Source organism: Palaemon carinicauda, chromosome 13 (genome assembly GCF_036898095.1).
Source record: "Palaemon carinicauda isolate YSFRI2023 chromosome 13, ASM3689809v2, whole genome shotgun sequence".
Taxonomy (NCBI): Eukaryota; Metazoa; Arthropoda; class Malacostraca; order Decapoda; family Palaemonidae; genus Palaemon; species Palaemon carinicauda.
The window spans coordinates 123,238,057-123,250,556 of record NC_090737.1 but is presented as its reverse complement, the minus strand read 5'-3'; the positions used below and the strand labels follow the sequence as shown (position 1 = coordinate 123,250,556).

At 34.7% G+C, this 12,500-nt stretch overlaps 2 protein-coding genes across 3 annotated transcripts in view; one reads left to right on the top strand and one right to left on the bottom strand.

The window, feature by feature from the left end:
- Gyc32E (Guanylyl cyclase at 32E) overlaps positions 1–8,610 on the bottom strand; it is a 93,350-nt gene extending 84,740 nt beyond the window's left edge. Inside the window, exons 1-2 of one of the 2 annotated variants that reach the window (XM_068385786.1) lie at positions 6,650–8,610; positions 239–487 (exon numbers count right to left, since the gene is read on the bottom strand). In XM_068385786.1, the coding sequence (XP_068241887.1) occupies positions 239–487; positions 6,650–7,177 (777 nt within the window). In that variant the 5' untranslated portion in view covers positions 7,178–8,610. The remainder of the gene's footprint in view (positions 1–238; positions 488–6,649) is intronic. The other variant, XM_068385785.1, reaches the window with a different exon arrangement.
- Positions 8,611–11,652: 3,042 nt separating this feature from the next.
- Positions 11,653–12,500, top strand: part of LOC137651786 (sulfotransferase 1A3-like) — a 7,924-nt gene continuing 7,076 nt past the window's right edge. The window contains exon 1 of the mRNA XM_068385003.1: positions 11,653–11,729. Within this exon, the coding sequence (XP_068241104.1) occupies positions 11,653–11,729 (77 nt within the window). The remainder of the gene's footprint in view (positions 11,730–12,500) is intronic.

Below are 12,500 nucleotides of genomic sequence, written 5' to 3'. Positions count from 1 at the left end.
CAAAACTAAGATATAGCCCTAAGCAAAAATGTAATACCAAAACATTGAAACGTAATTATAGTTTGGGAGAATACTCACATAGGTAATCATTGGCTAATTATAGACAGCTACTAACAAAAACATCTCGACCATACATAAAAACAGCCAAATACGACAGACATATACAGTACATCCAAAACTAAGATAAAGGCCTAGGCAGAAATGTAATACGTAATTAACAGTTTGAGAAGATACTCACATAGGTAATCATTGGTAAATTCCAAGCAGCTGCTACCAGAGCCTCGTTGGCGCAATTGTCATCGGGTCCTATGAAGGCCAGATGACCGGCGTCCCGCATGGCAGTCATCCGGCGGATGGAGAGAGCGGCCAGAGCCTCCAGGTTGCTGTTTCCAACGTCGGCCACTTCGTACAAGAGTCGCTTTCCAGGGAGGAGAGTCGGGTCGTTGTTCACGGCTTCGACGGCAATTGGAAGAGCGCCTAAAGCTAGCTGCGTTGGAGGAGATTAAAAAAGGAGGAAAATATTAATTATATGTAAATTTCAGATATTGAATATGGATGGAGTCACTTATATCTAAGTAAGATTTCTAATACTTTAATAGCTAAACACTCTTTGATGATAGTCCATATTCATTGAAGTGATTGATCCACAAGTTACTACAGTAATCCCTAAATGTTTCTAGGAGGTATTAATTCAATAGTTCTAACTCCCCAAGCATAAAAATAGGACACCCAGGTCCATAATCTTGTAGACAATCAGAATGAAACGTAATTCATTTAAGAAAACTGATATAATCTCTAATATTAGTCATTCAAATCTGTCAAGCTTAACTAAGCAAAATAGAAACGAAAGGAGAAGAGTAAAAACAGTTGTCCAGGTAAAATGAATAAAAAAATGAACAAATGGAGAAAGGAGTAAAAACAACTATCAAGGTAAACTAAAGAAAATAAAGATATAAAGGAGAAGAGTAAAAACAACTATCCAGGTAAACTAAAGAAAATAACCAACGAAAGGAGAAGTAAGCAAAGCAAAATAATGATCGAAAGAAGAGTAAAACAATTATTCAGGTAGACTAAAGAAAATAACGAAAGAAAGGCAGAAGAGTAAAAACAACTATCCAGGTAAACTAGTCAAAAAAACGATATAAAGGAGAACAGTAAAAATAACTATCCAGGTAAACTGAAGAAAATAACGAAAGAGAAGAGAAGGGTAAACACAACTGTCCAGGTAAACTGGTCAAAATAACGAAAAAATGCAGAGTATAAACAACTATCCAGCTAAATAAAAGAAAATAACGAAAGAAAGCAGAGTAAAACCATCTACCCATATAAACTAATCAAAATAACGATATAAAGGTGAATAGTAAAAACAACTATCCAGATAAACTAGTCAAAATAACAATATAAAGGAGAAGAGTAAAAACATCTATCCACATAAACTAGTCAAAATAACAATATAAAGGAGAAGAGTAAAAACAACTATCCAGGTAAACTAGTCAAAATAACAATATAAAGGAGAAGAGTAAAAACAACTATCCAGGTAAACTAGTCAAAATAACAATATAAAGGAGAAGAGTAAAAACAACTATCCAGGTAAACTAGTCAAAATAACAATATAAAGGAGAAGAGTAAAAACAACTATCCAGGTAAACTAGTCAAAATAATATAAAGAAGAGTAAAAACATCTATCCACATTAACTAGTCAAAATAACAATATAAAGGAGAAGAGTAAAAACAACTATCCAGGTAAACTAGTCAAAATAACAATATAAAGGAGAAGAGTAAAAACAACTATCCAGGTAAACTAGTCAAAATAATATAAAGAAGAGTAAAAACATCTATCCACATTAACTAGTCAAAATAACAATATAAAGGAGAAGAGTAAAAACAACTATCCAGGTAAACTAGTCAAAATGACAATATAAAGGAGAAGAGTAAAAACAACTATCCAGGTAAACTAGTCAAAATAACAATATAAAGGAGAAGAGTAAAAACAACTATCCAGGTAAACTAGTCAAAATAACAATATAAAGGAGAAGAGTAAAAACAACTATCCAGGTAAACTAGTCAAAATAACAATATAAAGGAGAAGAGTAAAAACAACTATCCAGGTAAACTAGTCAAAATAACAATATAAAGGAGAAGAGTAAACACAACTATCCAGGTAAACTAGTCAAAATAACAATATAAAGGAGAAGAGTATAAACATCTATCCACATTAACTAGTCAAAATAACAATATAAAGGAGAAGAGTAAAAACAACTATCCAGGTAAACTAGTCAAAATAACAATATAAAGGAGAAGAGTAAAAACAACTATCCAGGTAAACTAGTCAAAATAATATAAAGAAGAGTAAAAACATCTATCCACATTAACTAGTCAAAATAACAATATAAAGGAGAAGAGTAAAAACAACTATCCAGGTAAACTAGTCAAAATAACAATATAAAGGAGAAGAGTAAAAACAACTATCCAGGTAAACTAGTCAAAATAACAATATAAAGGAGAAGAGTAAAAACAACTATCCAGGTAAACTAGTCAAAATAACAATATAAAGGAGAAGAGTAAAAACAACTATCCAGGTAAACTAGTCAAAATAACAATATAAAGGAGAAGAGTAAAAACAACTATCCAGGTAAACTAGTCAAAATAACAATATAAAGGAGAAGAGTATAAACATCTATCCACATTAACTAGTCAAAATAACAATATAAAGGAGAAGAGTAAAAACAACTATCCAGGTAAACTAGTCAAAATGACAATATAAAGGAGAAGAGTAAAAACAACTATCCAGGTAAACTAGTCAAAATAACAATATAAAGGAGAAGAGTAAAAACAACTATCCAGGTAAACTAGTCAAAATAACAATATAAAGGAGAAGAGTAAAAACAACTATCCAGGTAAACTAGTCAAAATAATATAAAGAAGAGTAAAAACATCTATCCACATTAACTAGTCAAAATAACAATATAAAGGAGAAGAGTAAAAACAACTATCCAGGTAAACTAGTCAAAATAACAATATAAAGGAGAAGAGTAAAAACAACTATCCAGGTAAACTAGTCAAAATAACAATATAAAGGAGAAGAGTAAAAACAACTATCCAGGTAAACTAGTCAAAATAACAATATAAAGGAGAAGAGTAAAAACAACTATCCAGGTAAACTAGTCAAAATAACAATATAAAGGAGAAGAGTAAAAACAACTATCCAGGTAAACTAGTCAAAATAACAATATAAAGGAGAAGAGTAAAAACAACTATCCAGGTAAACTAGTCAAAATAACAATATAAAGGAGAAGAGTAAAAACAACTATCCAGGTAAACTAGTCAAAATAACAATATAAAGGAGAAGAGTAAAAACAACTATCCAGGTAAACTAGTCAAAATAACAATATAAAGGAGAAGAGTAAAAACAACTATCCAGGTAAACTAGTCAAAATAACAATATAAAGGAGAAGAGTAAAAACAACTATCCAGGTAAACTAGTCAAAATAACAATATAAAGGAGAAGAGTATAAACATCTATCCAGGTAAACTAGTCAAAATAACAATATAAAGGAGAAGAGTAAAAACAACTATCCAGGTAAACTAGTCAAAATAACAATATAAAGGAGAAGAGTAAAAACAACTATCCAGGTAAACTAGTCAAAATAATATAAAGAAGAGTAAAAACATCTATCCACATTAACTAGTCAAAATAACAATATAAAGGAGAAGAGTAAAAACAACTATCCAGGTAAACTAGTCAAAATAACAATAAAAAGGAGAAGAGTAAAAACATCTATCCACATTAACTAGTCAAAATAACAATATAAAGGAGAAGAGTAAAAACAACTATCCAGGTAAACTAGTCAAAATAACAATATAAAGGAGAAGAGTAAAAACAGCTATCCAGGTAAACTAGTCAAAAATAACAATAAAAAGGAGAAGAGTAAAAACATCTATCCAGGTAAACTAGTCCAAATAACGAAAAAAAAAAGCACAAGAGCAAAAACAACTGCACCATCTCATGGTACGATTGAACGTTATGAGACGGGTAGCTTTTGACTTATGAAGAGCATTGAAGAGGGCTCAGGCTTTGCAATATCAATGCCTTTGAAGTCACTGTGATATATCTGGATGATCGGGTGAAATAAGAACGCCTTCAATTCGTGGTAATCGTGGAACTTATTTGATCAAATGTATCACCAGAGATACGCGAAGAGCTTGGATCTTTTGAGTGGGGTAATATGTGTTACAACATGTTTAAAGGGCGCCCATGAATGGCAGAGGCAAGGGACAGTTACACTACCCGATCAAGCAGGACAATTCCCTAGAGACTGATCATATATACATATGATCAGCGCCCAAGCTAGGAACCAAGGAGGGCCAGGCAATGGCTGTTGATGACTCAGTAGATAGACCTTAAGGCTTCCCCAAAACCCACAACCCTTAGTTCACAAGGATGGCGAGGTTGCAGCGATCAAAGAAACTAACGAATTTGAACGGGACTCAAACACCACAGTCTGGCGTTCACCAGTCAGGGACGTTACCACATCGGCCACGACAAACCTCCTTATCAAAAAATGCGATACATAAAGTGTTAATGGTATTACTATTCATGACCTGAATTAAGTTTCATTGAACATTCTGGTGCTTTTTCTTTATCATTAACTTAAAAGCATTATGAATACGAAGGTTCTTGCACGGAAAAAAAAAAAAAAAAAAAAAAAACCGATGAGGGGAATTATGCAAGTTTTGTGAATCTATAAAAATTTCTTTAGGAGAGGCAAGTTACTCCTGTACTCTACCAAATTGTGAAATAGGATTTCTCATGTTGAAATTCCCAGTAGTAATGTTAATATTAGTAAAACTTCGACCCCTTAATATAGAACGGATATAATGGATTTATTTTTATTATTCTGTAAGGAAGAAGTGTTCTCAACTAAAGCCTGTATACATATTTCGTAACAGCGTAGCATGCTCTACGGCACATGTATTTCATACACGTTCATATACTGTAATGCTATTGCTTTTTTATCTCTCGCTCTCTTCCGCACTGATAGTAGAAAAACCTGCTTAAGCTGGCCATCGCATGTTGTGTTGTTTGAACTTTTGTGACATTGTTGCTCCCAACTGTTTGTATATAAACTCGTTGTATGTTGAAAAAACTTCCACTTGCATTCATCACGTCTCTATGTTAGCACCTAACGGCCACCTCACACGATTATCTGGTTTGAATTTTTGTGACATTATTGCTCTCAATTGCTTGTATATAAGCTCATTATCTGATGAATAAACCTCACTTGCATTCATCTCGCCTCTCTGTTAGTATCTAACAACCACCTCGCACAATGTACAACTTAACAGCTTTTATTCATATGAAGGAATTCAGTTTTTTAATTTTCCAAACGAATTATATAGCTCCCTCAAAGTCAACTATATCAAGAACGTTCTAAACAAGTTTCCCAAATTGCTCGATTTTCTTTTTTTGTTTACATTCACGAGGAAACAAGAGAGAAGCTCTTCGCATTAAGCTCGAGTCGTCTGCTTTTGGACAACGACATGGAAACTACTTAGGGAGGCTCAGGTTAGCATATACATGTCCCGTTGAAGTTGAGAACTACATGCAAGTGCAGTACGTGTCCATGAAAATGAACGCTCGCAAACAGAGATCCCTTTCCTTCTGAGACGGAGCTGGATGGAATTATAATGATGGTACAAATTTTCAAAACAAAGTGGCGAATTACTATGTCACACGGTAGGAGAAATTCCTCAAAATATTTTAGTATAACTACTCATGAACAAGAAGAGAAGTTGTAATGAGAGAGGAGAGAGAGAGAGAGAGAGAGAGAGAGAGAGAGAGAGAGAGAGAGAGAGAGAGAGAGAGAATTGTTAAATGACACAGTAGGAGAAAATCTCAAAATATTTTAGTATAACTACTCATGAACAAGAAGAGAAGTTGTAATGAGAGAGAGAGAGAGAGAGAGAGAGAGAGGAGAGAGAGAGAGAGGAGAGAGAGAGAGAGAGAGAGAATTGTTAAATGACACAGTAGGAGAAATTCTCAAAATATTTTAGTATAACTACTCATGAACAAGAAGAGAAGTTGTAATGAGAGAGAGAGAGAGAGAGAGAGAGAGAGAGAGAGAGAGGAGAGAGAGAGAGAGAGAGAGAGAGAGAATTGTTAAATGACACAGTAGGAGAAATTCTCAAAATATTTTAGTATAACTACTCATGAACAAGAAGAGAAGTTGTAATGAGAGAGAGAGAGAGAGAGAGAGAGAGAGAGAGAGGAGAGAGAGAGAGAGAGAGAGAGAGAGAGGGGGAGAGAGAATTGTTAAATGACACAGTAGGAGAAATTCTCAAAAATATTTTAGTATAACTACTCATGAACAAGAAGAGAAGTTGTAATGAGAGAGAGAGAGAGAGAGAGAGAGAGAGAGAGAGAGAGAGAGAGAGAGAGAGAGAGAGAGAGAGAGAGAGAGAGAGAGAGATGATTTTGATCATTTTATTGAGTCAATTGGTGTCAGACAATTGTTTACATAGTAACAATAATATTGCTTACATCTATATAGTAATTAGGTTATACCAAAAGAGAGAGAGAGAGAGAGAGAGAGAGAGAGAGAGAGAGAGAGAGAGAGAGAGAGAGAGAGAGAGAGAGAGAGAAACTCACCTTATTGTTGGGAAACGAAGACAAAAACCCGATGGTGATATTCTCACTGGCTTCATTATAGTCGAGAGTGATGTACTTGTTGATGTAATCTCTCTGCTCCTTGGCAGAATTATTCTGCTGTTCTCGACTGCATTTGTCCATGCTGTAATCCCTCTTGATTGTCTTGGACGCATCGAACACACCACCGGAGGAAGACAGGAACGAGGACGACGAAGTCGAAATGGGCGGAGGGAGATTATAATCGTGAGCATTAGAGCGGGCTAGGATGCGCTTGTTGGGCGCGGGCGGTGTCGAAAGAGAATATCCAGCTTGAGGGCGTTTTTGGGCGGAGGTTTCGAGGTACACGACGGATTCGGCGTAAGGGTCATGGTTCCTTTTTGACTTCGGGTCTCGTGGCCACATCTTTTCCTCCTGCGGCTTCAGGAGGAAGCCCGCGTAGGGCGTTCGATTCTGGGTCGTGCTGGGTGTGACTTGGCAGAGCCAGGAGGCCAAAATTACACCTAATATCAGGGGATAATTCCTTTGCATCTTGAGCGTGATCAAGTAATTGTTCCTTTTTTCAGATATCAGTTTGATGGAAACTATATCAAGGTGATAGCGAGTAGAACGAGCTTACAGTTGTCTGTCCAAGAAAAAACTTTTGTTCAGAATTAATTTTTTCAATCATTTTTCTAGAATTTCTTTCTTTTTCTGATTAACAGGGGAATGGATACACCTCTTAGGACAACATCAAATTTCTTACTACATCCATTGCTGATGCTACGAAACACAGAACATTCATGTTAATGGATTATATTCCAAAAGCGGTATAACGTAAGTTAATACATTTAAACACACATTCTTTTAAAATGACAATGCTTCCATGTTCATTGACCTTAATGTAATTTTATTTGATCGATGATAATTTTTTCCTTAAGTCTTGATAAGTGCATATGCTAATGGAATTATCAACAATGACCAATTTCTGGCTCGAGGAATTTTCTGGATAACAGGGCCTTTATTCGTAAGATGAATTTCTACTATATAAAAAAAAAAAACAATTTTCTTAATTACCAAGAAGTCAGTGGTTAATGATCACAATGTTGGTTGCATTTTTTACGTAGCTGCCCGAAATTTATTTATGCAAATAAATGCTTTAATAAATACATTTCAAAAGAGCAATTTGACCAAGACACATGGGAAGCTGCACTTTCAATACGGCCCTTTCTTTCTATGGGAAGTAGAATAGCCCTTGATCTGTCTACTCTTCATCAACAGAAGTAATATCTATTTTAACTCCAAAAAAACCTATTTTCTACAAAGTTCCCTTCCTTTCTATGGGACGTTCATCGATAAGGAAACGTTAAATGTCTGGCCCTTGATCTGTCTACTCTTCATCAACAGAAGTAATATCTATTTTAACTCCAAAAAAACGTGTTTTTCTACAAAGTTCTCTTCCTTTCTATGGGACGTTCATCGATAAGGAAACGTTTATCTGGCTCTTGATCTGTCTACTCTTCATTAACAGAAGTAATATTTATTAAATACTCCAAAAAACTTAGTTTCTACAAAGTTCCCTTCATTTCTATGGGATGGTCAACACCAAGGAAACTTTAAATATCTGGCCTTTGATCTGTCTACTCTTCATCAACCGAAAGTAATATCTATTATATACTCCAAAAAACGTCTTTTCTACGTAGATCTAACTTCTCGGGCCCGCGGGGTGAAGCAGATAAGGCATTGGTTGACTGCATCAAAGGGGGAAGGTCACCTACGAAATGAATGTGATCGACATTAACCCAAACCTAATTAAAAGGATCTAAGCGGGCCCTGTTTCAGGTCAGATCCTCTCTATCACTTCATTGTGTTTCGTTTCAGAACAGCTTTTGAATCGAATTGGCTGCGAAGGAGGAGGTCATTGTGCAAATACATGTTTTTTTTTTTACTGTCTTCTTCAAAAGTTTTTAATTAGATCATAATTTTCTATTAAAAGCTGTTTTTAAATTCCATGTCGTTTTTCATCTTCGTTTCTCAAGTTATGTAACGTATTCCAGAAAATCGTACTAATGATGCTTTATACTGGAATCATTAGTTAATTCGAGTTATTTTAAACAAACTGGTCGTTCTTCATAACTTGCCACCTGGATATTCTTTCAAAGAATTTGTCTTCGTTTCTTAATTTATGTAATGTTTTTTTTTTCCTTCAGAAAATCGTACTAATTATGATGCTTTTTTACTGGAATGATATTGTTTAAATAGAGTTATTTAAACAAAACTGGTCGTTCTTCCGGAAATTCTTCCAAGAAATTCGTCTTTTTTTCGTCTTCGTTTCTCAAGTTATGTATAGTATTCAAGTAAATCGTACCAATTACGATGCTTTAAACTGGAAACATATTAGTTAATTCGAGTTATTTAAACAAACTGGTCGTTCCTCAAACTAGCCACCTGAGAATTCTTCGAAGGAATTGCGCACTTGGCAGTTATAACCTCAACTGAAATACTAGGGCTACAAACTGTATATGAATCGCGGTAATAATGGAATTTTTAGTAAGAGGAACAAGTTACCATCAAGGACGACTTGAGTAAGGGCGATCATGAGAACTAGAAGGATCAAGGCCACTAAGGAGGACCAATGGCTCTAGCAATTCCATTGCAGCTTACATTGTGATCAGTCTTAGGAAAATCCACTATATAGATAACAGTCTCTTTGATACAATCCTTACAACTCTTTTCTACATAACAGGGTCACAAACTTTTACCTCTCAACCAAAGTAACCCCGTAACTTAATTCTCTTGGCTGAAATAGAGTAGGAACTTGACAAATTAGGGTCAATGTAATATTGAGAAAACAATCACTTTAGAAGTACACTTACAACTCTTTTCTACATAACAGGATCACACACTTATCTCTCGACCAAAGTAACCTTGTAACTTAATTCTCTTGGCTGAAATAGAGTAGGAACTTGACAAATTAGGGTCAATGTAATATTGAGAAAACAATCACTTTAGAAGTACACTTACAACTCTTTTCTACATAACAGGAATCACACACTTATCTCTCGACCAAAGTAACCTTGTAAACTTAATTCTCTTGGCTGAAATACAGTACCCTCGTAGCTCAATTCTCTTGGTTGCAATACAGAAGAAACTTTACCAATTAGGGTCAATGCAATATACAGAAAACTGTCACTTTAGAAGGACCCTTACACCCCCTTTTCTACACAACAGGATCACATACTCTTATTTCTCGACCAAAGTAACCCTCTAACTCAATTTTATTTGCTGAAATATAGTAGGAACTTGACCAATTACGGTTAATGCACTACACAGAAAAGTCACTTTAGAAGCACCCTTACAACTCTTTTCTACGTAACAGGATCACACACGCTTATCTTTCGACCAAAGTAACCTTGTAATTGAATTCTATTGGCTGAAATACAATACCCTGTAGCTTAATTCTCTTGGTTGCAATACAGTGGAAACTTGGCCAATTAAGGTCAATGTTCTATACAGAAAAAAGTCACTTTAGTACGATCCTTACAACTTTTTTTCCACATAACAAGATCACAATCTCTTATCTCTTGACCAAAGTAACCCTGTAACTGAATACTGTTGGTTGAAATACTGTAGAAACCTTGGGCCAATTATGGTCAATGTTCTATACAGAAAAAAGTCACTTAGGTACGATCCTTACAACTTTTTTCTACATAAGATCACAATCTCTTATCTCTCGACCAAAGTAACCCTGTAACTGAATTCTCGTGGTTGAAATACTGTAAAAACTTGACCAATTAGGGTTAATGTGAAGGCCAGAGTAGTCACAGGGTACAACTGCCCTCTCAGCAGGGGGTCAACGAGGGTCAAATTAGACTGGGTCCTCGATCGATATACAGGAGCTTTTTGGAGAATCTTCCTGTATTCTTTTTATTTGTATCGACGAATGGAAGAGCTCGAGTATCTGAAAGAAAAGGAAAGGAAAATGAAAAGGTTTGTTTGTTTTCTCGCAATTTTCAAAGCTAAATAATATTGTACGAATTTATGGATGCCAGAATTTTATATTTATTCTTTAATAATTTTATTTTTTAAGTGGTAATTTCTTAGAATTCATACTAAAATGGACTGGGGGAATAACAAGTATTATGGAAAGTTTACCATACAATTTTTCAATCCGACAGCCAATAATTGTATAGAAAATAAAAATATAAATGGAAGGATTATGGAAAGTTTATTATACTTTTTTTTTCAATCCTACAACCAATAAGTGTATATATAAAATAAAAAATATATATAGGATAATTCTTACAACCCAAGACTGGTTGAAGTAATTGATGATTGATAAGATATGCTCCAATAACATCAGAGTAAAAGTCAAACAAAATATTCAACAAACATTAAGGGACCATAAAGGATAGGAAGTGAATCTTTGTAAATAAACGCAGAAAATTAAGATGTATTAAGAGGATTCCGTGAAAATTTTATATGCAAAATAGTCATGTCATGAACCACGAAGTTCTTTATTTGCAATAAGTTTGTTATCTCTCTCTCTCTCTCTCTCCTCTCTCTCTCTCTCTCTCTCTCTCTCTCTCTCTCTCGTGACGAGTACCAAAAGAAATAGGTACAGTATACTAAATGTATCTGGAAAATCTCTCTCTCTCTCTCTCTCTCCTCTCTCTCTCTCCTCTCTCTCTCTCTCTCTCCAATGGACATGGGTTTTAGTATAGCTAAGAGTTGAAGTAGGTTGTAACAGTGAATAGCAAACTCATACAAACCTGTCATTATCACACCACGAACTTCTCTTAGCAGTTAAATATCTAAGTGCTCTTGTACCACGACAATTGTAAAGCGCCAACAAAGCCAATAGCCTAAATCATTGAGATTACAATCCAACTTTCCTTCACTTCAAAATCATTTAAAAAGTGGTTCGTGGTGTCCCGTTGATGTTTCAAACATAAGATATAGTTTGGACTTTTCCTGTTCATATTTCAGTGAATACGCACCCAAGACTATACAAGCTCCCACTGGACATGTGGAAGACTGAAGATATTAAGGATTTCAAGAAGAAACTGAAGACTTTCTTGTTTTCTAGGCGTTTCGATAATGTGTATTTGACAAAAACACGTAATATGCTGTGTGGTACGTTAAACACCTAAGAATGAATAGGATAAACTGATCTTACAGGTCCTTTACTCTGTTAAAAAAAAAAAAAAAAAAAAAACAATCTTAATCGGAAATTCTCCGCAAAAATCTACTGTTCTCATCCGTATTTCTGTAAAATACAGACGACCGTAATTTCTATGCTACCTTGTTATTATCTTTTACCGTTTGGTGACCTTAATATCACTCTTTAAACGTCAATATATCAGTTTTTAAAACGGTAAAACTCCTGGGAAAAAATTTTGTCAGGCATTTTACCATTTTTTAACGGCAAATGTTTCACAGTGTAGGCACAGGGTTCCCCTGTGTGATAGGACAAAGAAAATAGCCCTTAAAAGAAGTGAAGTAAATAAGTATACAAAACGTTCAATCTACCAAGAAACTTACATGGTTTTACTCTGAATACAATACGCCTCAAAAGTCTCTAAGAATGGGCTTTCATCTTTTGAGAACCACTTAACATTTAATTGTTGCATCAATGTAGTTACACTGATAAAAATTTGCCTGGAAAAAAAACCGTAAAATTTCTGGCATAAATGTTGCAGGACATCTACCGTTTTAAAAACGGATATTTTGACGTAAAGGAGTTATATTACGATCACCAACCCGTAAAAGATAATAACAAAGTATGGTAAAATTACGGTCACCTGTATGTTACTGAAATGCGATTAGAACAGTATATTTTGACGGAGAATTTAAGATTAAAATTACGTGTTTT